Consider the following 26048-nt stretch of genomic DNA (forward strand, 5'->3'; position numbering starts at 1 on the left):
ATAATTGTATCATTACACCTGGATTTACATGTCTGATGAAATTCAGGTGATCTCGTGGTCTGCAGACTTCCATCTTGACAATCGTGTCAAGTTCAGATTTACAGGAGCAGCTTTTAAACAGTAACTCCACACGTGTTCTAGCGTGGAGGAAAAGCATTGCTGTGAGATGAGAAGTTGAAGGTTGAACTTCTGACCACACTCACGATGACCCACGATGACCCACGATGAGTGTCAGGCGCGGTCTGCTGTACTTGACTACATCACTGCTTCACAGAGTAGAAAGATCATGTTGTCACAGTTTACAGCATGAGCAAGATAAATGTGGATACAGACTTGCACCACTGAGAGCAAACACTGATTAATTTGTGCTCGTGGGTGTCAGGTCATTCCTACACACTGAGACTTATAAAAACACAAAATCATCAGATCACTTCGACAGAATGTAAGTTGCATTTAGAAAAAGTAAAAACACATAAGCAAATTAAAAAAAAAACACTGCCGGGTACATCACGTAATCAGAATGCACCAAATCGTGCTTGTGGGAATGTTCACCAGTTTTTTTTTGTCACTTAGAGACTTATGTTTGAGTTGCACTCACCAGAATGGCTTTTTGTATATTTGAACAGTATCATGTTATATTGACAAGGAGGTTTCCAAAAGCAAAGGTCAGATGGGATAAGCATATGTGGTATGACGGCAAGCTTTTGTAAAAATTTCCACCATGAAATCCAGAGTGTGACCGAGGTCAGTGAAGCTCTGCTTTCAATCAATACTTTCTGTACTTCAACACTTGTTCCGGTTGTTTTCCTCACTGTCCTGTTATATACAGTGAAAATGTAGCAGTGCAGTTAACATAGCAAAAATGTTGCACAACACACACAGAACACCATGAAACAGAGAGCAAACAAACAGCAACATTTTGAGGTGAGACACCACAGGAAACTGGGGGAAAAGTTTTAACTTAAATAGATAATCATGGAACTTTTTATATTACATGTTTTTACAAGTTTAAAACTATAATGTCATTTTGTTGACACACAAAAAAATAGAATAGCTTAAATAGCTTTAAACAAATATGCTCATGTCTTTGGAAATAACATGTTACATATATGAGGCATGAATGAATAAATGATATATAAATACAGCTCTCTGTAAAACCCCTCAGAATATAGACAGGAATAAAAGCAGAAAGTTTGGTGTCTCTAAATGCTACTTAACCTCTTAAGACCCGAGCTCTTGTTTGATATGCATTTTTTATTTCTCCTTGCTATTTGGGCTTATTGGACCCTGATAAGTATAAAACCTAAGCATCATCTTTTCACATGGTGTAGTTTTAGAGAAAAATTATGTCCACATACAGTGGGTACGGAAAGTATTCAGACCCCTTCACTTTTTCCACATTTTGTTATGTTACAGCCTTATTCCAAAATTGATTAAATTCTTTTTTTTCCTCATCAATCTACACACAATACCCCATAATGACAAAGTGAAAAAAGTTTTTTAGAAATTTTTGCAAATGTATTAAAAATAAAAAACAGAAATATCATATGTACATAAGTATTCACACCCTTTGCTATGACACTCAAAACTGAGCTCAGGTGCATCCTGTTTCCACTGATCGTCCTTGAGACGTTTCTACAACTTGACTGGAGTCCACCTGTGGTAAATTCAATTGATTGGACTTGATTTGGAAAGGCACACACCTGTCTATATAAGGTCCCACAGCTGACAGTGCATGTCGAGCAGAAACCAAGCCATGAAGTCAAAGGAATTGTCTGTGGACCTCTGAGACAGGATTGTATCGAGGCACAGATCTGGGGAAGGGTACAGAAACATTTCTGCACCATTGAAGGTCCCGAAGAGCACAGTGGCCTCCATCATTCGTAAATGGAAGAAGTTCAGAACCACCAGGACTCTTCCTAGAGCTGGCCGCCTGTCCAAACTGAGCAATCGGGGGAGAAGGGCTTTGGTCAGGGAGGTGACCAAGAACCTGATGGTCACTCTGACAGAGCTTCAGCGTTACTCTGAGGAGATGGGAGAACCTTCCAGAAGGACAAGCATCTCTGCAGCACTCCACCAATCAGGCCTTTATGGTAGAGTGGTCAGACGGAAGCCTCTCTTCAGTAAAAGGCACATGACAGCCTGCTTGGAGTTTGCCAAAAGGCACCTAAACGACTCTCAGACCATGAGAAACAAGATTCTCTGGTCTGATGAAACCAAGATAGAACTATTTGGCCTGAATGCCAAGCGTCACGTCTGGAGGAAACCAGGCACCGCTCATCACCTGGCAAATACCATCCCTACGGTGAAGCATGGTGGTGACAGCATCATGCTGTGGGGATGTTTTTCAGCAGCAGGAACTGGGAGACTAGTCAGGATAGAGGGAACGATGAATGCAGCAAAGTACAGAGACATCCTGGATGAAAACCTGCTCCAGAGCGCTCAGGATCTCAGACTGGGGCGACGGTTCACCTTCCAACAGGACAATGACCCGAAGCACACAGCCAAGATAACGAAGGAGTGGCTTCAGGACAAGTCTGTGAATGTCCTTGAGTGGCCCAGCCAGAGCCCAGACTTGAACCCCGTTGAACATCTCTGGAAAGACTCTCTGAAAATAGCTGTGCAGCGACGCTCCCCATCTAACCTGACAGAGCTTGAGAGGATCTGCAGAGAAGAATGGGGAAAAACACCCCAAATGCAGGTGTGCCAAGCATGTAGCATCATACCCAAGAAGACTTGAGGCTGTAATCGCTGCCAAAGGTGCCTCAACAAAGTACTGAATAAAGGTTGTGAATACTTATGTACATATGATATTTCCGTTTTTTATTTTTAATACATTTGCAAAAATTTCTAAAGAACTTTTTTCACTTTGTCATTATGGGGTATTGTGTGTAGATTGATGAGGAAAAAAAAGAATTTAATCCATTTTGGAATAAGGCTGTAACATAACAAAATGTGGAAAAAGTGAAGGGGTCTGAATACTTTCTGTACCCACTGTATAAAAGCTCTTTTTTACAGATGTGCATTCACAGTTGAATTAAGCAAGCATCCTCAGATAATGCATGCGACTACTGGGGGGATGGTCGGTGTGTGTGAGCGTGTCCAGGACGAGGGGGTTGAGTCAGGGCTGTAAAGTGAGGACAAATCCCAGTGGGTATGTGTGGCAGAGACACACACACACACACATACACACACACACACACACACACACATACAGACAAAGAGAAAGTGAGTCGAGTGCAGGAGAAGAGAAGTTAGAGGAGGGGAGGAAAGAGGAGGGAAATAGCCTGAGAGAGAGAGAGCGCGGACTACTCTGTGACATGGGATGCACCTCATAAACTCTTTAGGGAAATCTGGACTTGATCTTTATTTTTGCTGAATTCAACTCTGCCAAAACAAAGGTGGGTAAAGAAGAAGAAGAAGAAGAGGAAGAAGAAATAATGAAGGACTTGGTGCAGTCGGTAGAACTGGGGGTCTCTCAGCGGAAAGGAGTTAATGTAACTCGACCCAAAGTTTGGCTTAGGAATGAACTTGTTCGTGTGGGACTTGCTGAATCCCTTTGCACGTATGTCATGATGGTAAGGAAAAAGTTCATTACAACAGATTAAAGTGATATACGTGCCATAATGTGTGATATTAACCTGACAGCAGGCTTCTCATGTCCACCACACTGGTGAAAATGTCACCTTTTTCTGTTTTAAACACGGAGGCTTGCTTATCTGTAACAACCATAAGCAATTAATTATTAATGTTATGTTCTTGACCCCGACAACATGCCCCCTCTACCAAATACATACACACAAGCGCACATGCGTTTTGCAGTCACATGGCGCAGGTCGTGAGTGGGGATTGGTGAGTTCAAGTGGGTGAACCAGGAAATTCAGTGTTACCAGAGGTATGGTCAGGCTGTGGGCCACATGGAGAGGGGGGCAAAAGTCACATGTTGTCTGTCAGCTGTTACAATAAACCCTATACTTAGAACCCCGGAGGAAATACACACACACACACACACACACACACACACACACACACAGTGACCACACGGTAAAGCCAGCATGTACACATGGGAATTTTTGGTTTTGTATAAAGGCTTAAACGTGCTGGGCTTGTATTTGGGAAATCAGACTTACTGTTGACCTCAATACACATGACTCTTGTAGGAGGAACCACACGTTTCCTGCTTCCTCACTGAATGGCTGCTGTTATTCTGTGTCAGCTCTTTTTTCAGGAGGGACTGTGGTCTCTGTCACTGAGATAAGAGTTCCGAGAAAACGTTTCAGTTCGTACGGCAGCAAATCATTTCACAAATCTATTTTCTTTTTGCTAGCGTACATGCTCTGTTAGCCAAATCCCCAGATTAGACTGTCTGGAAGTTTTCTCCTGTAATTTGCTTCACTTTAATCATCGTCTGTGACCCTTGCTTGTGCGCGACTGTTTCTCTCTGTGTCCAGGTGTTTGGCCTGGGGTCTGTGGCCCAGGTGGTGACGGGACAGGGAGCGTTCGGGGAGTACATCAGCATCAACCTGGGCTTCGGACTGGGTGTTGCTATGGGGGTTCATGTTGGAGGGAAGGTGTCAGGTATGAGAGCTGACCCTTGTAAGCCCTAACCACCAAGAATCCTTAACAGTCACCACCATCTGATGCACACTTCTCATGCTTTATTGCTCTATCAGGGGCTCATATGAATGGCGCAGTGTCGCTCACAATGTGCGTGTATGGCCGCCTTGCGTGGAGGATGCTGCCTCTGTATGTTTTTGCACAGCTATTGGGGTCATTTCTGGCAGCTGGGACAATTTATGCTGTCTATTACGGTGAGGACAAGCTGCATGTTCAAGCACACAAGGCACTGAACACCTGTATTATCATACAATCTTATACATTTACACCTCCGTGGCCTGCCTTCATTGTCAATAATGTTTCCACACGCAGACGCCATATATGGCTATTGTGGAGGGAATCTGACTGTAACTGGAGCAAAGGCCACAGCTGGTATCTTCGCCACCTATCCGGCACCATACCTCTCCTTGCTGGCTGGATTCATTGACCAGGTAGCCATGAAACCGGATTAAAGGATTACAGCTACAAATCACTATCATCTGACAGATTCTGCACTAACAGTTTGCTTTGTTATAACTGTCTTGACATGTGTTTCTATGTCATGTTTGTGCTGCGTGTGTGCCAGGTGTTTGGCACAGCCATGCTGCTGCTGTGCCTGATGGCTCTGTCCGACCAGAAGAACAAACCAGCCGCAGCGGGCAGCGAGCCCGTCGCAGTGGGTCTCCTGGTGCTGCTCATTGGCATCTCTCTGGGCAGCAACAGCGGCTATGCTATCAACCCCACCAGAGACATCGCACCCAGGGTCTTCACTGCCATAGCCGGCTGGGGGGCTGACGTGTTCAGGTACACAGGGAGGATTTATTGGCTTTCACTGGAGGATTTTCTTTCATACATGTCACTTTAACTAGGGGTCAGTGGAAGACACCTGTGTTAATAACTACAGGGCCCATATAGTTTTTTCACACACATTTAAGATGCAGTCAGCAATAAATAGTTATCATGATTTACCGTCCCTCTCGCTCTCACTGCCCCCTTTCTCCCCATCTCCCCTCCCCTTTCCCATCTTGTGGACTTGCACCAACGCCTCCTGCTGCTGATTGGCTGAAATAGTGTCGTGTGGTAGATTGTTTCCCATTTACAGAGCCAGAGCTGTGTACAAACGCCACAGTGTTTTTTTTTTTTCCCTCCACACTCAGAGCGGATGGCTAGTGGACTGTGAGGAGATATTCGCTAGATTTAACAAGAAAAGCACTGGATTAGAATGACTCCACCTTTATGAATGTATTACAAGTTATCTCTAACAATGTAAAAGGAAAGATTTGTCATTTTTTTTATCACTTCAAAGTTCTCTGTCGTTCTCTGTGCAGGTCTGGAAACGGGTGGTGGTGGGTGCCTCTGGTTGCCCCCTCCATTGGAGGATTATTGGGAGCAGGGCTCTACAAGGCCTTGGTGGAGATGCACCACCCTCCCCTCTCTGCACAGGGTGAGAGGCAGGTGGAGGAGGAGACCGCCCCTCTGGGCAAACAGGAAAACATCTGTGCTAATGTATGTGTCTGAGACCCCCCGACTATGTACAGTGTATAGTTTGTAAGGATGTGCGGATATTTGGACGCAGCTGGGACATTCCACGATTAAGGGGTTAAAAAAAAACACACAAAAGGGTGAAAAACAAAAATGGGCGACAGAAGGACTTTCACAAAACGAGAGCCTGGCTCAAATTATGTTTTGAATATCAAGCCGTTTCAAAATGATGAGTTTGTTTTATGTAATTAATTTCATCATGACCTTTACTGAACCACAGTGTCTGCGCTCGTGACTGCAACACATGAAAAAAATCCACTAATTAGACATGAAATACACCATTAGACATTCCTATTCATGCTAGGTAACTATAGTACTACTATAGTAAGCATATTATACTCAAAAGCTGAAAAAGAAAACATTTGTATGCACGCGAGATGGAAAAAAAAAAAAGACACTCATTGGCTCATATTTCATGTTTATATTTTTAAAGGCAACAGCAGCTGACATAACCTCGGAAGACACCACAAATATCATTCATTATGACAATCAACAGGAGACCACTCACATGAGCCCCGATCCTACAGTGCATACAAGAAAAGAAAAAAAGCATCCCCCATACGTTGCACTTAAATAAACATGTATCTTTTTGAAATTAAAATAGGAACAGTGGGAGCTGGCTCCTCGCAGCTTGAGAGGGCAGCAGCACAACCAAAGATAATATACACGTTCATCTTTCCAACCATCCAGCGCACGGCAGCCTAAAGCTACAAAGAGTAAAAGTAAATGTCTTGATCTATAGTAAGTGAACCAAAAACTTGAGCTAAAATTGATGTCCATTAAGTCGGCTCAGTAGTGTATTTTTGGCATCAGTAGCCCTAAATGGATAAATCAAATTTTATCTCCAAAATGCTGGAATATGAACTCTTCGCATCAGTTCATTAATATGGAGTCAGAGCAGATGTCATCAGAGAAGAAATCACCAGGCCTAAACTCTTTTCACGTCTGTGAACTTTACAGAGGATCACAGTCTTTGATAACGTAACATTTCATGTCTCAGATCTGTATGCACTCTAAGATGATATCATGTTTGATACTGAAGCTCTGAGGTGTCTGTCAGTCATTAGTGCTGCAACTAACGACTATTTACATCATCGATTATCTGTCCATCAACTTATCGAATAATCAATTAGTTGTTTGGTCCTTAAGAAAATGTCAAATGTGTGGAAAATGTCTATCAGTGTTTGCTAAAGCCGAGGTGACGTCCTGTCTTGTTTCGTCTCCTCCCAGAAAATATTCAGACATTTTTTTCTTAAAAATCACTCAATGTGATTAATTGATGATCCAAATAGTTAGGCAATTATTTTAATAGTTGACAACTAATCCATTAACTAATTGTTACAGCTGAAGCTTTTACTGACCAACTGAAACCAGCATAGTATTAACTTCATTATTGTATTGTTGTACATATTGTATTGCATTCAGAATAGAAATATTTACAATAGCAAACCATGCCCAGTGATTATTACTGCAGTGTCCTTGTGCATTAGTGAGTCCTTATTGGTGATGGTGCAATGTGTTACTACGTGTCAGTATTATTTGAGATGTCAGCAGCACATGATCAGGATTTTTCTATGAATTGGCTGCTTTGACTTATTTTCACCACTAGGTGTCACTAGTGAAGTCTGTGAAAATTGCAGTAATAAATCTGTTGGAGATGCAGTTGAATGGAAAGTCTGAGAACACCGTCACTAACACTTTGCAGTGTTAGCAAAAATATAATTATCAGGATGTATTTTGAAATATATGACAGTCCAACCAAATGCTTTTTTAAACCACCTAGGCCCGGTTGTGGGGGAAAATTGCTCTTTTTGTATGACACTTCCTAACATATAAACAAGGTAAACATTTTTATATGGCATGTTACCTCCACCAGCTGGCAGCGCTTTAGCCTTGTGTTAAGCCTACGGAAATCCTGGTTATGCATCTACTTCGACATGCAGCATTGCAAACTTAGTTTTGGACTAAATGCTCTCGTACAGCTGCTGACACACTGAGTCCAGCCAATGACGGTGTTGCAGACAGCTCCTGTAAGCCATGTTGGTTGTATAGACAGCATTTCCTTAGATAGGAATGTTCTCACCGCTTTGCTCCAACGTGTCTTCCTGTGCTGCCTTGGATCTTGGCAGAGCTCCCTAAGCTGGACGGTGTTGACTGTTTCTTCTTGGGGGCGGGTGCCTTGGCTTTGCCTTTGAAGGCCTTTGTAGGATCCAGCTTGTTGAGATGGGAGTCTCCAGCAGGATCAGCCAAGCTGAGCTCGCTGCTGAAAGTCAGTGGTTGGTACAGTGATGCCCACTGCTGTAGAGGGAACAGGAGGTAGGTGGTTTACAAAAGCAAAAAATAACACATTTCCTATATAATGAGTGGAAATACTGCAAAGAAATAGCGGAAACCCTTCTACTTCTGTGCAAAATGTTCCACCAATTCAATCTACATTACGAAAGTTATTTTTTTGTTTTCATTATATTGTATAAGGAATGAAAAAAATGTATTTCATACACCTGCAGTGACCTGTTGAAATGTTGGTTTTAATATCACAAAGCCAACAATATAAATGCGTTTTGACTAAAAACTGTTTGGTAAACTCTGAAAGACAAAAACCAAAATGGGAAAAACAGAGTTTAAAATTTTAAGTACTGCGGTTTTGAGGATGCTAGTTGAACAGCAACACGTGGCCTTTGAAAGAGTGATACTTTGCTACCTTGGCCTGGGGACTGGGGCCATATGGGGTGAAAGCATACTGCCACTCAGGCAGACCCAGGTGAGTGATCATCAGTCGGTAGTAGGAGGTGAAGGTTGCTGTCAAAAAATGCCAGCACAGCGAGCGGTCGAGGAACCATATTTCACTCTGCTGGGCTACGACACCTGAAAAACACAAAGACAAACTAAGTGATGCAACATTTATTTTAACATCATAAAAGATACAAGTTGTGAAAACAAAAACAGGACACCTGGAGTGCAGTTTTTGTAGACTAGGCACACTTTGCCGTTCCCACCACAGGAATCCAGCTCGAAGATGCGGCTCCGGGAATCAAAATGTGGTGCGGCGGGAGCGTGCCCCGTCCCTGACAAATAGCAATAATGAATCTTGAATAAATATTTACTCTCCAATTAACATTTCATTCATTAGCCTGCTTTCTGCGCAACTGAGCACACAAACAGACTTAATCAAACCTGACATGCTGTAATGGTTCAGTTAAGCCCACATAAGGATCTGACAGGTGAGGCGTACCACTTTCTGTGCTGTTCTCCTCCCAGTCCAGGTCGGCCAGCGAGGGTGCATTGGGTAGAGAGAATAATGACACTGGCTGGAGCAGCGGGCACAGCCTGGCCACACTGTTAATCATCATGCATCCTAAGGGAACACACTCATCTGGAAGACACACACAGTTATGATTACACCACAAGCCTGAAAAACATTCACACAAATCTATTGCAAAAATAGTATCTTGTAATCTTAATAGTGGCCATTCATTTGAATAAATTAAGACTTTTGTGAGGGTGGTATCATCACAGACATAAAACTAATGAGGTCACCTACTGTCTAGTTTAACGCTCCAGGTTAGTGTAAATCCATCAGTTGTTAAATAGAAATCCCGCAGGTCCTCTGGTAAAATACACGTGTTTTTCTGAGGAAGAAATGGAGCAGGTTCTCAAGACAAAAATATTGCAACCAGATTTTGCTGTCTTTCAGGTGTCAAATGTTTTACCTGTTCCCATGACAGCAGGCTCCTCTTCTCTGCAGGCTCCCTCTCTACAAAACGCACATCGACCACACCAGGCATGTTCTCTGCCACAGGAGACAAATTCTTAAAATGTATTAACTGTCCAGTGAGACATCTATCAGTTTGCTAGCTAGCTAGTTTCAGGCCAAAAACCATAATACACACCGAGTATTCGAGTAATACCGAGCGTCAGCCTCTCAGCGACACCTTTAAACACTAAGCTTTCTTTTATCTCCTCCATTTCAAAGACAGTAATCACAAATTAGTAGAAAACCCTGGAAGCATCCTCTGCAGGTGGCTGCCCTGTATCGTCCACCTCTCTCCAACGTACACAGGAAGCGCTGACGCACGACTGACACATGCTTGAACCAATAAAAAGCCGCCATTTGACAGAACAGCCAATCGGCTGTTGAGTTGAAGGAGAAAGGCGGGACTATAATTCCCTAGCAACGCTTGGCTCCCAGGGAGTGGTGGCGGTTGATTCAACATGGCGGCAGCGGCAACAAGAGGTGGAAATTCGGGGATATTTTGGATGAAAGACGGTTTGCTTACTTTTACTGAAATACACCAGCTTCCTCGCTCATTAGCCATTCGTACATTTGTAATATAAAGTTATAGAATAGGAGTTTTTGGAAGACTCTTACAGGTGCTACTTCTGTGTCAATGGTGGAAAGTTTTTGTCTCTGAGGAAGTGAGGTAGCTACTAGAGTTAAGTTAGCCCTTTTAACTTAATGTTTCCTGTTTTATATCCAAACTCAGTGTTAATAGTAGTCCTGCTTGCTACCATTAGCAAGTAACGCTGTTAGGTTTTCTAGTGCTGCTAAGCTCTTTGCGCTTAAAAAGGGGCTATTGTTTGTTACTATGTGATTGTAAGAGGGCAGCTAACTGCACAAGAACCGGAAGACTGCGAATTATTAATGTCTGGGAAGCAAAGCTTTAACAAACTAAACTTAGCGCCTGTCTCCTCGTTGCTTTGTCCACACAGTGTCCGATGAGGAGCAGCCTTTGGCGTTTGTTTCCGGTGAGTATAAGTCACATAGTCTGCACAATTTCTGAGCACAGTCTGAGAGAATTACATGCACCTCATGTATACATGTTGTCCTCTGCTTCTGTCCACCCTCAAACTGTCCCAGGAGTAGAAGGAGAGGTGAGGACTAAGATCCCTTTCAGCTTGGGACCAGGCAGCGGCGGCACATCAAGTAAAAGAGGTCCCAAGGTGCGAGCCAGGCGAAGCTCTGACTGCAAGAATGAGACCACGCTTAACACAGGGGGCAAGAAACAGGGCCGCTTACAAAGTGAGCGCTCTGGGGTTTATACCAAGGAAAAAGTGCCAGCACATCAAGGTGCAACTGAGGCTACAGAGTGCACCCTCTCTCCATCCGCTTCTAATTTTCACCCCTTGACACAGGTAAACCGTCGTTTTGTGCAGGCTACTTCTCCCCTCCGTCCATGGATGTGAGATGAGACGTTTGAATATGGAAGAAAGCATATGGATGATATGAATACATAGTGTGTATTGAGGCTGACAGAATTTCATTATTCGTTTCTGGTGACATCTTATACCTGCTAACCATTCTTTGCTCAGACGATCTCCGAAACTGAGAGAGCTAAGAGCCTGGTCTGTTTGAAGGACCTCTGTCCTGAAGATAAGCGCCGGATTGCAAACCTCATCGAAGAACTCGCCAGGTAGCAAATAGTGGGCTATATGCCACTGAACTCTTATTGTTCTTGTGTAATATTGTTTAAATGGCATCTTTGCATCTTGCATAACGTAGACTATCTACCCTTTAATATTGTTATTTCCTGTTCTCCAGAGTGAGCGAGGAGAAAGAAGAGTCAGTGCAGCGTCTGAAAGATGAACAGGGAAACTTTGAGCGCAAGATCCAACAACTGGAGCAACAGAACCTGGTCATAGCACAGGAAAGAGAGAGTATCCTTTCAAGATAAAGGCACAAACAAAAACACAGCAGTTAATTAGGCACTATCACCCACCACTCTGCCCATTGGTGGGTGAACAGATTTTTTTTGTATTTGTCATAATGTTTTTTTTTTAATGAAACAGTGGTGCATTTTATGTCGCTCTGCAAAACTACTGGTTCATAGTAAAGGAATGAATTAATGCACCCACAGTGGTTTAAATCCCTAGTACTCCTTGCTAGTTTTTTAAAGTAAACTTTAGAGAACACAGCTATTTTGATGTTATAAAATGTGCTTCACGGTGTGCTGAGTGCTGTTTGGAAGGCTTTAGTGTCTACTACCACAGCTACTGCGAATGTAATGCACCGTAATGATGAAAAGAAAGCTCCCGCAAGAATTCCTGGGCATGAGTTTCAGCAATTTGGTAAATGTTACCATGCCATTTTTATAATGTATGCTAAAATTCCACGATGAGATGCACTTAGCACCCTATTTTAGAGTTGGGCCGATAGTGTAATGGTAAAGTGTGATGGCGCAGTTCCATTATTCCATTCTTCAAAGGAATGTCTGGAGAAAACATTGTTTAATCAGAGGAAATGTCACAAAGTGGTGCAGAAAGGTGTAATGTTGAACTCCAGTGGTTGCACATCCCTGTAAGTTGTACTTAAAGCCCCTCAAATGATCTATTGCATGCTCTGTGCTTCCATTGCTCTATGTGCTATTCCATAAGAAAGTCTGCAGGGGGCAGTGTTGTCTTAAGGAAAGCCACATACAATGTTTTGCCAAGACCCTTCAATTTGATACAAAAGACAGAGAAATAGAGCAGATTCATTTAAATCATTTGATTCCTGCTGCAGTTGTCTTTTTCAAATGCTTGTAGCATTTCCGCGGTTTGTGTGCAGAATCAATTTCATGGTTGGAGCCATGGCCCGAATCATCTAAATCATCTTATCATCTAAAGATGAATTTTGATGTTTACTGAGAAGACCACTGTGTATGCTTTCAGCAGCATGTGTTTTTGTAACCTTCCCTGAACGCTGAACGTTAGCTGTAGAATATTTTTCAGTTCCTCCTTACAAAATGAGATCAGGTGGGTCAGCAGCTGTTTCTTGATTGTCTAGCATGAGGTTAGCTTGAATAACAGCGATCGTATGCTGTTTATTGCACCCCACAACCCACCTACTGTCTTCATAACAATTCCGCTCAGGTCAAACTAGAGCATCGCCAGCAGTCAATTTAGGTTAAAAACACTGCGAAATATGAAGAGTAATTGACCCGGCTGGTAAATTGCACGATTGGCAACGGCGGCGAGGAAAATTAGGAAAGCACAACTCAATTAAAGGCACTTTGGCTCGGAGACTTGGCATTTACACCAAACTTCTAAACTCCATTAAAAAGGTATTTGAGAGGAAAAAGTGTTCAGATCCAAGCACCTCAGGGGGGATAACATAGACTTTTAAAGTGCAAGCAAGAGTCATGAAGGCTCTTCCCAGGCAGAAGGTTTCGGCACTTCTCTGAAAGGTTAAGGAGATACCAAAGGCAAACACACTGAATGAGAGTCTTGTCAAGTCTAATTCCATTACGCCTCAGCTTATCTTATCTAACCAAGATTCAGGGTTGTCAGGGGTATAAAGAATGTAGGGCTATACCTTAGCCCCAAGCCACCTTGGATGAGAGGGAAAAAGTACCCTTGATATTTGGGGTGTTGGGCTGACATTTGGAACTGACTGGCGCACAGGACTGAATTTGTGTTTCAGATAGGAAGGACGCCTTTTGTACTTCAAGGCATGTTGGCATGGGCAGGAGTCAAGGTGGCGTTACTAACACGGTGCACGGTTCTGCTCACTGTATCCAGAACGAGGCACAGCAGGTGCTACAGCTAGTGCCATTTATTGAGTTGAAACAATTGGAGGGAATCCTGAGGCCATGGAGAGAGAGGAATAACAGCTCTGTTAGGATATGTCATTGAAAAATACTACATGTTGTGATGCAGGATTGCCAGAGCTAAACCCATTTTTACCCTCCCAAGTTTTGGACGGATGACATTCACAATGTGGAAATCTGGCATTATCGAGCGTGCTTTTGGTGATAAGCGTGCATCAGAGGATAGATTTGGAGAATTCTTTGCTCTTTGTTTTTTGGCGGTGTAAACCCTTAATATTCCTTGATGTCAGCTTTGTGGGCATCAAGTCATGATCTGGTCTAGATGTTGTTTATCTTCCCTTTATCCAAGGAATGGGTGATGTTTAAGTCATGTACTGTGTAAGGCGTGCTCTGGTTATTATAGGTCTTGAAATACAAATTAAACTCAATACTAATCTGTTTTTTATCGTAGCTCTACCTTCTGAATGTTGTGGCTAAGAAATATTGACTGGTTGAATTAAGAACATTTTGTGAGCCCTCCATTCTGTAGAGCTTAATAGTAAGAAAGCCTTTATTCATGAAGAGGTTGTTAAAAATATATAAATACACTGAGAGCTGCTGTCATCTGAGGCTAAAGTTTGGCCTTGTGAATAAATATCATTCATTGAACTGGTACCTCAGTGTGAGGTTCATATAACTGTTTCAGTTTAAATGCTTAATTGAGTATAATAAAATCAAGTCGAACCAATCGTGGGTTTATTGTGAAATTAATAATGCATGATGCATTGAATCTCGCCTGAAGGAATTCAGATTGAATTGAGTTGTTGGCAGCACACCTTTACTATGTAGTGTGTGGATTTTTGGCCCTGAGAATTGTTAACTTGCAGTTGACATAATCCATGGAAACAAGATAATTTGTCATTCAGCAGGACGCAGAACTGATGTTACATTTCAGCTGTGATCATATCAGTGTAGATGGCTGGGAATAGTTGTGATGAGAGAGGTTTACTGTACGTTTGCTCTGAGTATTTCAAATGCATTTTTGAAATAATTGTGAGCTGATGTGTGGAGTCATTTATTGGTTTATTGTGTGACTTGCATTCAATGTCTCTTCTGTAGATTCAGTAGTATTGAAGCGGTTATGTAAAAACTGTCTTCTTCTATTAATTCCCCGTCATTGCTTCCTTACACACACATTCATACACATCAGTCTCCGCCCCCGTTTCTCTCACATTCCTGCTCAGGCTCAATCTGTTTGGCACAGTGTGCTAAAGCAGGCTTTAAAATATTCCCCCCTCCTGTGCAAATTTGTTCCACCTTGAAGTGGATTTCATTATTTCATTTGAGCCTCGGCCTGACAGGGAAGTGAATCATTTTGACAGGCCCCGTCTGAAGCCTCTTCAGCCCAAGCCCTTGATTCTGAGTATTTTTGGAGCAAGGGGGAGGAGTAAGTCATTGTTGGCACTTTGCAGTTCTGATGTAAACTAGGGGCTTGCCGGGTGCTTGGCCCCCATTGGCTGACGTCCAAGGCTGTGGAAGAAGCATGTTTAGTGTGGCGACGGGCAGAGAGGTGGAATCTTATCAGTGTCGCTCCACTCGGTTCAGATTACCTAGCGCTTGCTGTCCAGTGACTGCGTCAGCCTGTCAACACATTAGCACACATTACCGTCATTTATGGCACTGGGACACTACGATGCTGCAGTCCTGTTTGTACTATAGCACAAATTTTGGTTCGTGGGTCCCCGTCTAACACAATTTGTATTCCAGAGTACTGTACTGTGTATTTGTGTCTATTAGGAAACATTTGTTTTAGGCAAGAAAAATCATTTGGAAGTTGTGCTTTACGTGAAGTTGGTGAAATATGAGCAGCATGCATGCATTTTTCGTCACAACACACAACTCTCTATCTTGAACCGAGGTGGGGTGTAGCTTTGTAACATATTCAGTATCTCCCCTTCTTATTCATACAGCATAAATAGACCTACCAGCACAGGTTTACATGATGTGATGTCCTTGTGATGTCCTTAAGCTTTCCATATAGAACCACTTCCATGGACATTATCAGTGCAGCGGTAGAGGAGCCTTAGTTAGATGGAAGGTTTCCTCACATTTCCCCAATGTTTATGGAAGCTCCTGCATTGCATTTGTCTGGTGTCTGGTCCTCAATTCAAAGTCATCCCCGCTCTCTTCTTTTTCCCTCTGTTTCATTTCCACTGACTGATTGAAGTCTTCTAACAACCAAAGTGTTTTCTTATGGAGTGTTCCGCCAACTATTCCTTCAATAAGACTCTACTTTGAACTTTGATTTTCTCTTTAAAATGGGGCCTTTTTTTTTAAACCGATGCTGAGAAACTCATCAGCTGGGGGAGCAGGGCCACCATCATAAAAAGATATGGCCTGGAGGAACACACTTTAAGGTCAGCTTGGGTGGGAGTGTGTGTACCACTTGTTTTATTGTAGTGTTTGTGTGTGGGCAGTTCACAGTGCAGGTGGGAATTTGTGCTCTCATGTCTGGCTGAGTTTGTGTGTGTGTGTGTGTGTGTGTGTGTGTGTGTGTGTGTACTAGGAAGAGTCAGACCGAGGTTGATTATTGAATGTGTGTGAGTGTGTCTGTGTAGTCTCTCCATTCTCATGCTCATTATCTTTGTATGTGCTGGTGTGGTGTGGTGCTGCCACTGTCATTAGTGGGCTCCTGAGGCGCAGCAGTAGTTCCGCTCCAGATTAGTTTTCTTGCGTCTGCCAGCTCTCTGTCTGGCAGATAGCCTGGCACAGCACTGCCCAGCTCAGCTCAACACAGCTTGGCCCGACCCAGATGGTGAAAGCTCTGTGCCACAACAACAACTTTGATTTTGCTGGCCTCTTTCCCCCCCTTTTTTCTCAACTTTGCTGTTCTCTCTACTTTTCTGGTCCAATGTGTAATTGATTGCAGAAACAAGGGTTTAATTCAGATTGTCAATCTAAATCCAGCTTCTATTTTTCTTCCAATTACGTTACACGGGGGGGGGGACTTTTTCCTTAGCAAAATAGCTGTTGTGCACAAGGTTACCCTCTCAGTAGAGCCACACACACATTTTTACTTTCAAACTATTTCCTTTTAAAATTCTCATCAAAATATTTAAGCCTGCATCTCTTTCAGCCACACAATTTCATGGTACTTACAGTCTACTTTTCCACAGCTGAATTCATGTGAGGGTTTTAACATTCTAAGCTGAAGGTTCAGTTCAGTGTGTTCAGTTTACTTGTTTAACTTTGTTAGTTACTTAACCCTTGGTCCTCCAGGCCTGCAGCAACAGTACAGAGAGTGCCAGGAGCTGCTTGGGCTCTACCAACAATACCTTTCTCAGCAACAGGCAAAACTTAACCAGTCCATTGCCCAACTCAGCGAGGCACCAGCCCAGAGCAAGGTAACGTGCAGGAGTGTGTGTGTGTGGTAGGTTTGTAAATATATGTATTGTAGCGAGTGCATCATATAGTGTAACAAGATGGACCTGCTCCTGTGTGAACCATATTCAGAGAACACCCCTGTTTGTCATCCGTCAGGCACTCATGCACAAAAACATCTAGTGGAAACACACGCAACAGCACATTGTCCCATGGCCAAGTGCCATAATAATTCACAGCAAACAACCATGGAGGTCCACTTCAGTCAGTGGTTCGATATGACTACAACATAGTGAAAACTCTCTGAAGGTGACACTTAAGAAGCGAAGACGCCTTTCTGGCTTTAGCTTCTGTAAGAATAGATGACTTGGCCAACCTCATTGTCCCGCAGTGGCTCTGAATAATGTGTGTTTGCCTGCTCTCTGACCCTCGGCAAATTAGTCACAGTCTCTTCCCCAGTCAACTATAAGATGGGCTTCCCTCCTTATGTTTATCTCATAATGTTCCTGACCTTGGCTTACCTGCCAGCTATGCTCAGTTGAAAATTGTCCTCTAAATCTTGTGGCCACTGTCCAGTTTTGAAGGATGATTTGCATTTGTGCAGCTATAAACCCAGCCCTGCCCTAACATCATGTCTATACAAGCTGCGCAGCGGCTTGCTCACAGCAGCAGCAGCTTGAGTCCCTCTGTCAGTGTCGACACAGGATGTTTTCAGGTGCAGTACTGTTATGTGTCTCACTATTGCTTTGGCCGCACACACAGTTACTGTAGTTACAAGTGTTAAAAGGAAGAAAGTAGACTTGAAGAAGAAATTGCTTCAGGACAAAGTAAGCCACATGAAGTGCATTTGATGTGTGAGCTCTTGTTGAACAGCTCATGCAGGCGCATGGGGAAAATGTTTACTGCAGATTGTAACCTGAGACAATTAGGTTGGTACGTGACTCCCAGTTCAGTATTGGGATATTCCAATTTGTAGCACAGCTCTACATCAGGGTTTTATGGAGCAGTCTGACATTTTTTGGCTGAAATGGTCGCTCAATTTTTCAGAGGCTTCCTAAACGGGCCAAAACGCATTCATTGTCCTCTTTGTTCTCTGTCCAGGTGCTCAGTAGTGAGGAAGCTCCCAGCAGAACATCTACTAGCAGAGCTAATGGCTCACTCTTTGATGGCTCATACCTCTGCCTTGCTGCTACTCGAGCACGACAGCCACAAGTGCATAGGAGTGAAAGTGGAGGAAGAGGAGCAGCACACACCTTTAGCAACCCTGCCTCTCTTTCCTGTGTCAGTCCAACTGGTGATCCAATCAAACAGCACAGGAATCAGAAAAGGGAGTGCAGGGAGCCACAGTCGGAGTCCCACTACGGGTGTGATCACTGCCAATGCAGCGGTCAAGACAGTGGCTATGGTACTCAGCAAAGGAGAACTCATAATGGCTCCCGTCTAGAGAAAGTCCAGCTCGACACCTTTAACCAGCATGAGTGTGAAAGGTACAACGGTACTCTGCACAGTCATGGTCTATCATACCAGCATATGATTGCATCACTTTACTGTGTATTTTATGAACAAACAAACAATTAAATGATACGATATTACACAAATGAAATGCATGTTTATACACATGCTCCACAGTGGAAATGCCATTGGCTCGGAGGCCACGGGGGGCCTGACCAGGCCTCTGCTGGGTCACGAGGACTGGGAGGAAAAGAGGCACCAGCTGCTGCTGCAGAAGATGCAGTTGGAGATGGAGAGAGAGAGGCTGCAGGCACGGCTGGCTGAGCAGGAGGAGAGGCTCAACAGACAGAATCAGCAGCTATGCCAGTCGCGTCTCGATTACAGCAGGTAGAATACACAAGCCAAGGAGAAATGAACCGTATCTGGTAACATTGCTAGCAAACATTTGGAGGCAAAAGTAGATAGTTACCACCAAATAAGTAGGTAGGCACGCCTATCCAACAAGTTAAGTCGCTTTCTTCTGTGTCCTTGTACTTTAGTGTCTGTCATTGCAGGCTGACAGTCATTCCATTCTCTCTTTTTTTTTCTTCTTCCGTATTCTTATTAGGTTTCAACAAGCTACTCAATCTGATCTCAGCAACTCAAATACTAAAAATGGAGATCCACAGCCGGAGGGTCCCTCCCACCAGGATTTAACCTCCAGGTAAACCAAGAAGATCAGTAGACAGGAAGACAGACGCTCAAAATATAACTACTGTAGTCAGATACATGCAAACTCTCTCTCACACATATGGAGGCCAACTTAACGTGTGTGTGTGTGTGTGTGTGCGCACAGTGTGTGTGGAGATGCAGGGGTACATCCTGCAGTCCGGAATTTGCATGAACAAAAATCGCAAGCTGTACCTGCTCCTCTGAACAATGGCAAAGGTAAGATTGTATTTTCAGTGAATCAGAATTTCTTTTTCTTTTCTATTCCTTTTAAACAGTGTTTATTTTGGTACGTTCTATACATGTAAAGCTTTGATAAAGTACTGTAAGTCTTGATGGTCATTTTTAAAATCGTGCCTGTGTTTCGCTCAGCCTTGCTGCTCTTGCTTTTAATAAAACACTCCCATCGTGCATTTCTCAACAGATGTCTTAGAGCGGACCACAAAGGACATGGCAACATCTCCTGCTAAATCCCCTGCAAGCCTGAGTAAGCCCACCTCAGTGTCTGTGATCCAAAAGACCCCTGAGGCCAGGTAATACATCTATACTCTACATCAATGAATCATTAATAAAGATTTACTGTTTATTCTTTTTTTTAGGTAAATGAAGCATTTCAGTGCTATTTTTATTTTAGATAAAAAGTATGAATATATGAAACATGGAGGTGTTTGCTAACCTTGCAGAATTCGTTCAGGAAAGGAAAGGGAAAGCTGCTCAACAACAATGTTAAAGCAGCACAGTTAAGCACTTGAAGGATGCAGTGTCTGGAGGGCACAAATCTTTTATCTGTGCTAGTTTGAAATTCTGAATAGAGCTTTGTTCAGGACTAACTTAGCTTCTTTACTGCAGGAAAGTCTGAGTGAGTTTCTCTGTGGGCAGGCTACTACTACCTGGTGGGGCACATTGGGAAGATTATGTGTGGGCTGTCGGGCTTCAGTATTTTATTTATTGTCTATGGCCTCTTAAGACGATTGATGTTTTTTCCAGTAGTTGTCAAGAAATGTTAACATGTAACAAAACACATAAATATAACACAAGTATAAAATTTGAATTTCCTGGGTTTGCAGTTGCTCCAATGTTAGAGGCAAGATTATGCCTTTTCTTAGTCTAGCTAACTTTTTGAGCTGTGAGAAGCTAAATGAAGCTTTTTACTGGGCTAGCTAGCGCTGTGGCCAGCCTGTCAGGAGACATGCTGCGTTCCATTAGTCGGCCTAGCGGGGACCCTGCAGCAGGTGTAATTGAACAGACTTCTGGATGCACACACTGCCCTCCCTTCTCTCTCTGCCACAGTAATGAGACAGAGAAAGCAAGAGTGAGCGAGGGATGTTAAAAGTGTGTTGGAGGGTGGGTGAGGGGTGAGAGCGTCGGATAAAGTGAGAAATAGGAAGGGAGGAAAGTTAGAGCAGGTTGAGATGGATAGAAATGGAAATGGTGAGAAAGATGTAAGAAGTGAGAAGGGTTTTGAGGACAGGAATGAATCACTGAGCGAAGACATCAGACTTTCCTAAAAAGGAAAGGACATTCATTACCTTCTTTCTTATATCCTTTACACGGAATGGTAATTAACCTGACTGTGTGTCGGCTTACCGTCTGTGTGTGTGTGTGCGCGTGTGTGTGTGCACACATGTATTTGCCTGCCTCTGTGTCATGACTTCTAAGTTGCTGTGAAATTGCAAAAAAAAAAATGTCAGTTGCTGAGAAGCAATTTGCAAGTGGTGCTGCAGACCTTTATTTTTAAAAAATATTATTCCTAGAGTTGATCCAATTTCTTACTCGCAAAATGTCAGATTTCCTCCGATCAAAAGTGGTGGCTGATATGAGATAAATTTACTGTAAGACAGCTGTCGCCCTTGTCTGAGAGGATCAGTCCTCAAAACAGCTCAAAGTTTACAACTTCAGATAAGTAACTCTTAAACAAAGCAGCGCGCGGTCCAAGTTGAACTGTGAGCTCCAGCAGATGCCCATTAATTCCAGCAGGGGACCCGGGGTATCAGATCTTATTACCATCCATTTACACCTCCAAAGCCTATTAAAATAGTTGGACTCTGAGCTGCACAGTTTTTTTTTTACTACCAGTAATGAGGAAGTCTGCCTCTCAGATGCCTTTTGTGGTTTTCTTGCAACATGTTTTTTTCATGTGCGTCCCTTCAGATAGTTGTAATCCTTTGATAATCCACTGATTTGGGGTCGACATATGTCTTTTTTTTCTCAGCTGTTGTTCGAAAATCTGTTCATAAAATTGCTCAAAAAGATAAACTAAATAAATTGAAGTAAAAAAAGATAAAGATATGTATGTTGAGCTCTTAGCTCATTTCAGGACCTTGTCAGAGCTCTATGACTTTTGTCAGTGAAGACGTGAGGAATGATATTTTTCCCCCATATTCATTTTCATGTGTTGAAAACTGAAGCATAAGTCATTAGTGTTGCCTTATGTTGTATAAATATGTTACAGTGGCGTGTTAACTAAACATAATAAGAGGCTATGTATTCTTTTAGTCGCATTTAATCTTATTATCTTACTATAAAAGCAAAAATGTGAGGAAAATAAGCTGCTGTCGGTGTGTAATAAACAATATAAAAACACTTGTGTTAGGCTAGAAAGGAAGATTAAATGAAGAAGTTTTCATTAGTAAAGAAAAGTCTGGTCTTACAGTGAGATTTGGCTTGTTACCTGAAACCCCTTTTTTACTTGGCAACAACGTGCCCCTCGTGACCATCTAATCTTAACCAATTCAATCTTGATGTGCAAATTGCAAAACGAAGCCGGGGTTAACATTAAGTGACCTTCTTAATCCTTTCATGAATCCTGTGCTAGTTAGTAATGAGACAGTTCCAGCGCACCCCGCCCATCTCATCTCCATCCTTCCTGCCATTGCCCGCCTGCTATTGATTGGTTGGGAAATTGACATGCGGGATATATGCAGTGGCCATTATAGGTTTTTTATCTTACTGTTTGGACTGCAAATGAAAAGGGGCGCCGGGGCGAGACGGCTATCTTTAATGAAAGAGAGGAGCCAAATAAGCAGTGAAAGTTACGAGCGGGAAGAAGGCGGTGGGGAGCATTGGCTGGGGAGTTTTGTGGAAATTTTATCAGGCCTTACAGAGCTAGAAAAGAGACAAACCGTATTGGTGCACTGGGAGAACGAAGCCCAAAGGTTTTTATTACACTAAAAAATGTACACTTCTATATGTGTGCAAAAAACTTTAAGTGTTTGAAGGCAGAATACTTAGGCACTGTTTCAGAGTAGCTATGAGAAGAGCTTTTTGATTTTTACGTACAAGCACAAGAGTCTGTAGTATCAATAACATACTGTCAGAACCAACTCTCTGCACTTTCTCCCTAAGGTTTCTTTCTTTTCCACTGATGGTATTTAACAGTACTTAATATAGCCAATGCAGCGTCTCTACATGCAGTCAAAATGACCCAACGTTTTTACATTTGTTTAAATTTTTTTATGCAATGACAGAAACTTGTGTTCCTGCTACTGGTTTCCATACATTTTCCTGTAAGCATGTAGCAGTAAAACAGATTTGCCAGGACTCCCTTGGGGGGTATTAATATCGAGTAGCAATTCGCAACTTTACCTCACACAAACCGGGGCCAAGAAATAAAGTTCTTTGTTGCACTGTACACCCCTCTGAAAATCTATTGGCATTCTCTGTAGCCCTCGTGCAATCTCTGTGCCATCCACCCCCCCCCTCCCCTTACCCTACCCGCTCCCACTCCCTCTGTTCCTGCCCAAACTGTACCCCTACCCCCACCCCCCGCGCTCCCCTTGTTATAGATTGTGACCGCCGGTAAGTGATGCATTATTCATTACCAACATGTCGTTTGTTGATGGATGGCTGTTTGAGAGCCCTGTCCGTTAAATAAATCAACAAATAAAAATGCAAATTCTCACATTTCGAGAGAAGGAACCCAGCCAAAGTCCCTCCCCCACATTCCCTTTCTGCCTTCCTCTCTATCCACAAAGCTGCACTCGCTTCCAGTCTATCTCACAAGCGCACACACACACACACACACACGCACACACACACTCACTGTTGCTCATGCTCTCCCTTTCTCCTTTGCTGTTGACAGACAGGAGACCAAATGAGGAAGACAGATTTACTTACTTGAGCTCCGGTCTCTTTTTTCATCAGTTATCATCCCTCAGCCGACTTAACCCCCATTCACTCTCTCTCCCTCACGCTCAAACATGTGCATACATTAGTTCATGTTGCCAAAGCAAAATATAGCCTTTTAAAGCTTTTCAGCTACTGATATGTGCTGCCTCCAGTTAGTGTGAAAACATGACATATCAAGGTCTGTATTTCCATGTGGAGGGGCACAAATGCACCCTGATTGGAGGTTCCACTGGTGTGTCTGTCTGCTGACCACCCACATGCATATCAACAAGTACATGCCAAAGATTGCCCTTACCTGGGAGAGCTGTGTGCGGAGCCGCGCGATGCAAATCGATGCAGCTTTAAATGAGCAGAGAATTATGTTAGCAACATCAGTGGAGCGTGCTTTAAAGAATTCATGTTTTGTATCTGGAATGGCCGTCGTTCGACTGTGTATACACTGAATAATTTATCAAGCCAGCCAGACTGAGGGATTGAATCTCTATTAGCTTAATCTCCCCCGTTTTGGTTTATTTATTTCACTGCACATTCCCTCATTTCTATTCCAGGGGAGAAAGCACCGGGTTCTCTCCCTCTTTTTCTCTCGCACCTGCAAAAAACTGTGTTTTTCTGTTGGAACGCCCCAGTGGTTTTGACTTGTTAACACTGCTTGTTAGGATTCAGTAGACACTTCAGCAACAAAGATTTTGTTAACACGTCGAAGAGAGATTTGCTTTCATATTGTCTGTGTTAACAAGTGAAAGGTGAATGACAAAATATTTTAGTACAAGCGTTGGACTCCAAGTAGACTTTAGCCTTGTGCATGTCTGATGCTGATCCCTTGGCTTGCACCTTCTCTGCTTATCATTGAAGGCACGCATGTAACCGGCGGTCTTTGCGTGCGTTTCTTTGTTACAATGAAACAGCACGAGGATGCTCATTTACAGCATTGCCTGTCCACGGGGCTCTGCTGGGTTCTGTATTATAAATGTAGCAATGCAACCGTTGAAACAAGCAGACAACGTAGAAAAAGAGAAACTAAATTGAATGAAACAACAAAAACCTCCCAAAGTTTCACTTATTTTTTTCAGGTTGGACTTTTCTCTGGTTGAGTTATTGGATATCTTTTCTCCTGTCTCTGCACCTGAGCTAAGCAAGGCCTCCACTCGAAGACCCAAAACCTCTCAACGTAGGCTGGCCCCCTCTGCCCCCAAACCAGTGGGCAGAACCCTGCTTACCCCTGCTGGGCCTTATCCTCACAGTAGCCAGCAGGACCTGGAGGAAAGCCAAATATTGGAGGATATTTTCTTCATTTGCTGACAAAGGAGAATATTGGAAGCAAAAGAGAACCCAGTCACCTGTTTGGCGTTGCATTTAATTTTCAGTTGACATTCTAAATTTGAGTGATCATGATGTTGTAGATTGTACTCTTGTTGTGTTCTTTTAATACAAATAAACAAATATTTATTCAGAATTAGTCATGGAGTAGTTTGTAATTGAAATGTTATGTTGCCACCGTAGGAAAACTATTTACCAGTGAGCTACGCCGATTGTCCCCGAGCATACTGACAGCATTAATACGATTTGCATTCATTTGATTATAATGACTAAAATGAAAACCTGAATAGTAGCTTGCTCATATCCAATGCCAGATCTTCCAGCTACATTTCCCAGAAATCTATTCATATACTCTTGAGATAAACTATTGATGACTTGACCTCTGTGGAGGCAACAATGGGGACATTTATGTGGGCAATCAACATTTTGATAAGCTATCAATAATTATGACACGACACAGGACGCTTTATTCTAGACTGTGCTTTATTATTGGGCTAAGCTGAGACGCATCATTCATTTAAAATTACAAAAAAAGAGTTCAGGGGACCAGAGAATGGTGCAGTCTGGAGAGACAGGGGCGGGAGCCTAAAGCGCACTGCCCAATCAGAAGCTGAGCTCATCAGGAACCTGGCAAAGCTTAATATGCAACATTCATTTCCCCACCCTCCATATGTGCTGAAATTGGGAAATAGATTTCCAGAATACTTTGAAAACCATATGGAGTAAAATGTGATTCTAACAACACTACTGAGCTTTAGAAATAAAACCACTGATAACAGCACTGAAAACAATGATAATCATTTTTGATGAGATAGTGCAGTTTTCATTGAATTTTGCTCTTGGTAGAACACATCAGTTGAACAAGATCAGAGCTCTGTTGAACAATACAAAGCAGGGTGGGAAAAGCAGAAGGGGAGTAAAGAACTGGCATTTTATGCAAGTAGTTAATCAGTGATGAACAATTCACCAGACATTAGCTCCTTACATATTAGCAGCAACTTATAGTAACCCCAAGGCATATCTTCTGTCATGATTACTTGTCTGGTAATGAGGGATTGACACAACTTTGAACTGCCCCTTTTTTTTCTCCACTTTGTTTAAAACTTTTCAAAATAGAGGCAAATGGTACTCATGTTGAAAGAGGAATCCCCCAATGGGCATCTTTTTTTTTTTTTTTTTTTTTTTTTTAGCTTTAACTTTTAGGAAAAGAACAATATGAATGTTTAATTACAAATATACATAAGGCTTTAGTATTGTACTGCATTGTTTGGAATAGTTTATCAGAAAGAGGAAAATGTAAAATCAGTCTTTGAAGTTGTTAAATTTAGAGATTGCTAATGCTCAGTGTGGTAACATGTGATGTAGTGATACAAGGTAGCACTTGCAAGCAAACATGTCAGTGGCAATAATAGAGCTCAG

General features: G+C 42.7%; 3 protein-coding genes across 3 annotated transcripts; 2 read left to right on the top strand and 1 right to left on the bottom strand.

Annotated features, from left to right (window-relative positions):
• Nucleotides 1–3440: 3440 nt before the first annotated feature.
• Nucleotides 3441–6200, top strand: aqp7 (aquaporin 7). Its single transcript, XM_070840549.1, has 6 exons — nt 3441–3578; nt 4452–4578; nt 4674–4811; nt 4930–5048; nt 5183–5400; nt 5925–6200. The coding sequence occupies exons 1-6, from the start codon at nt 3441–3443 to the stop codon at nt 6112–6114; spliced, it is 930 nt and encodes a 309-aa protein (XP_070696650.1). The 3' UTR covers nt 6115–6200.
• A 1462-nt stretch (nt 6201–7662) lies between these two features.
• tpgs2 (tubulin polyglutamylase complex subunit 2) lies at nt 7663–10174 on the bottom strand. Its single transcript, XM_070846156.1, has 7 exons — nt 10029–10174; nt 9849–9928; nt 9680–9767; nt 9371–9511; nt 9090–9203; nt 8840–9003; nt 7663–8436 (listed from the first exon to the last, which is right to left on the bottom strand). Exons 1-7 carry the CDS (start codon nt 10102–10104, stop codon nt 8218–8220), a joined length of 882 nt encoding a protein of 293 aa, XP_070702257.1. The 5' UTR covers nt 10105–10174; the 3' UTR covers nt 7663–8217.
• Nucleotides 10175–10350: 176 nt separating this feature from the next.
• On the top strand, nt 10351–24765 carry kiaa1328 (KIAA1328 ortholog). The gene is made up of 12 exons (XM_070848199.1): nt 10351–10405; nt 10849–10884; nt 10997–11271; nt 11449–11549; nt 11678–11793; nt 16923–17047; nt 18126–18511; nt 18654–18863; nt 19084–19179; nt 19312–19403; nt 19609–19717; nt 24383–24765. The coding sequence occupies exons 1-12, from the start codon at nt 10351–10353 to the stop codon at nt 24609–24611; spliced, it is 1830 nt and encodes a 609-aa protein (XP_070704300.1). The 3' UTR covers nt 24612–24765.
• The last annotated feature ends 1283 nt before the right edge of the window (nt 24766–26048 follow it).

This window comes from Pempheris klunzingeri, chromosome 2 (genome assembly GCF_042242105.1).
Source record: "Pempheris klunzingeri isolate RE-2024b chromosome 2, fPemKlu1.hap1, whole genome shotgun sequence".
Taxonomy (NCBI): domain Eukaryota; kingdom Metazoa; phylum Chordata; class Actinopteri; order Acropomatiformes; family Pempheridae; genus Pempheris; species Pempheris klunzingeri.

What these genes read in the sequence shown, in the direction of transcription:
- tpgs2 (XM_070846156.1), bottom strand. Translation starts at nt 10,104, where the DNA reads ATGGAGGAGATAAAAGAAAGCTTAGTGTTTAAAGGTGTCGCTGAGAGG. An exon ending in CGGTATTACTCGAATACTCG is followed by an intron (nt 9,929 to 10,028) that starts GTGTGTATTATG and finishes CTCCTGTGGCAG; the next exon opens with AGAACATGCCTGGTGTGGTC. An exon ending in CTACAAAAACTGCACTCCAG is followed by an intron (nt 9,004 to 9,089) that starts GTGTCCTGTTTT and finishes TGTGTTTTTCAG; the next exon opens with GTGTCGTAGCCCAGCAGAGT.
- kiaa1328 (XM_070848199.1), top strand. Translation starts at nt 10,351, where the DNA reads ATGGCGGCAGCGGCAACAAGAGGTGGAAATTCGGGGATATTTTGGATG. An exon ending in GCCTTTGGCGTTTGTTTCCG is followed by an intron (nt 10,885 to 10,996) that starts GTGAGTATAAGT and finishes AAACTGTCCCAG; the next exon opens with GAGTAGAAGGAGAGGTGAGG. An exon ending in AACCAGCATGAGTGTGAAAG is followed by an intron (nt 18,512 to 18,653) that starts GTACAACGGTAC and finishes CATGCTCCACAG; the next exon opens with TGGAAATGCCATTGGCTCGG.
- aqp7 (XM_070840549.1), top strand. Translation starts at nt 3,441, where the DNA reads ATGAAGGACTTGGTGCAGTCGGTAGAACTGGGGGTCTCTCAGCGGAAA. An exon ending in AATTTATGCTGTCTATTACG is followed by an intron (nt 4,812 to 4,929) that starts GTGAGGACAAGC and finishes TTCCACACGCAG; the next exon opens with ACGCCATATATGGCTATTGT. An exon ending in TGGCTGGATTCATTGACCAG is followed by an intron (nt 5,049 to 5,182) that starts GTAGCCATGAAA and finishes CGTGTGTGCCAG; the next exon opens with GTGTTTGGCACAGCCATGCT.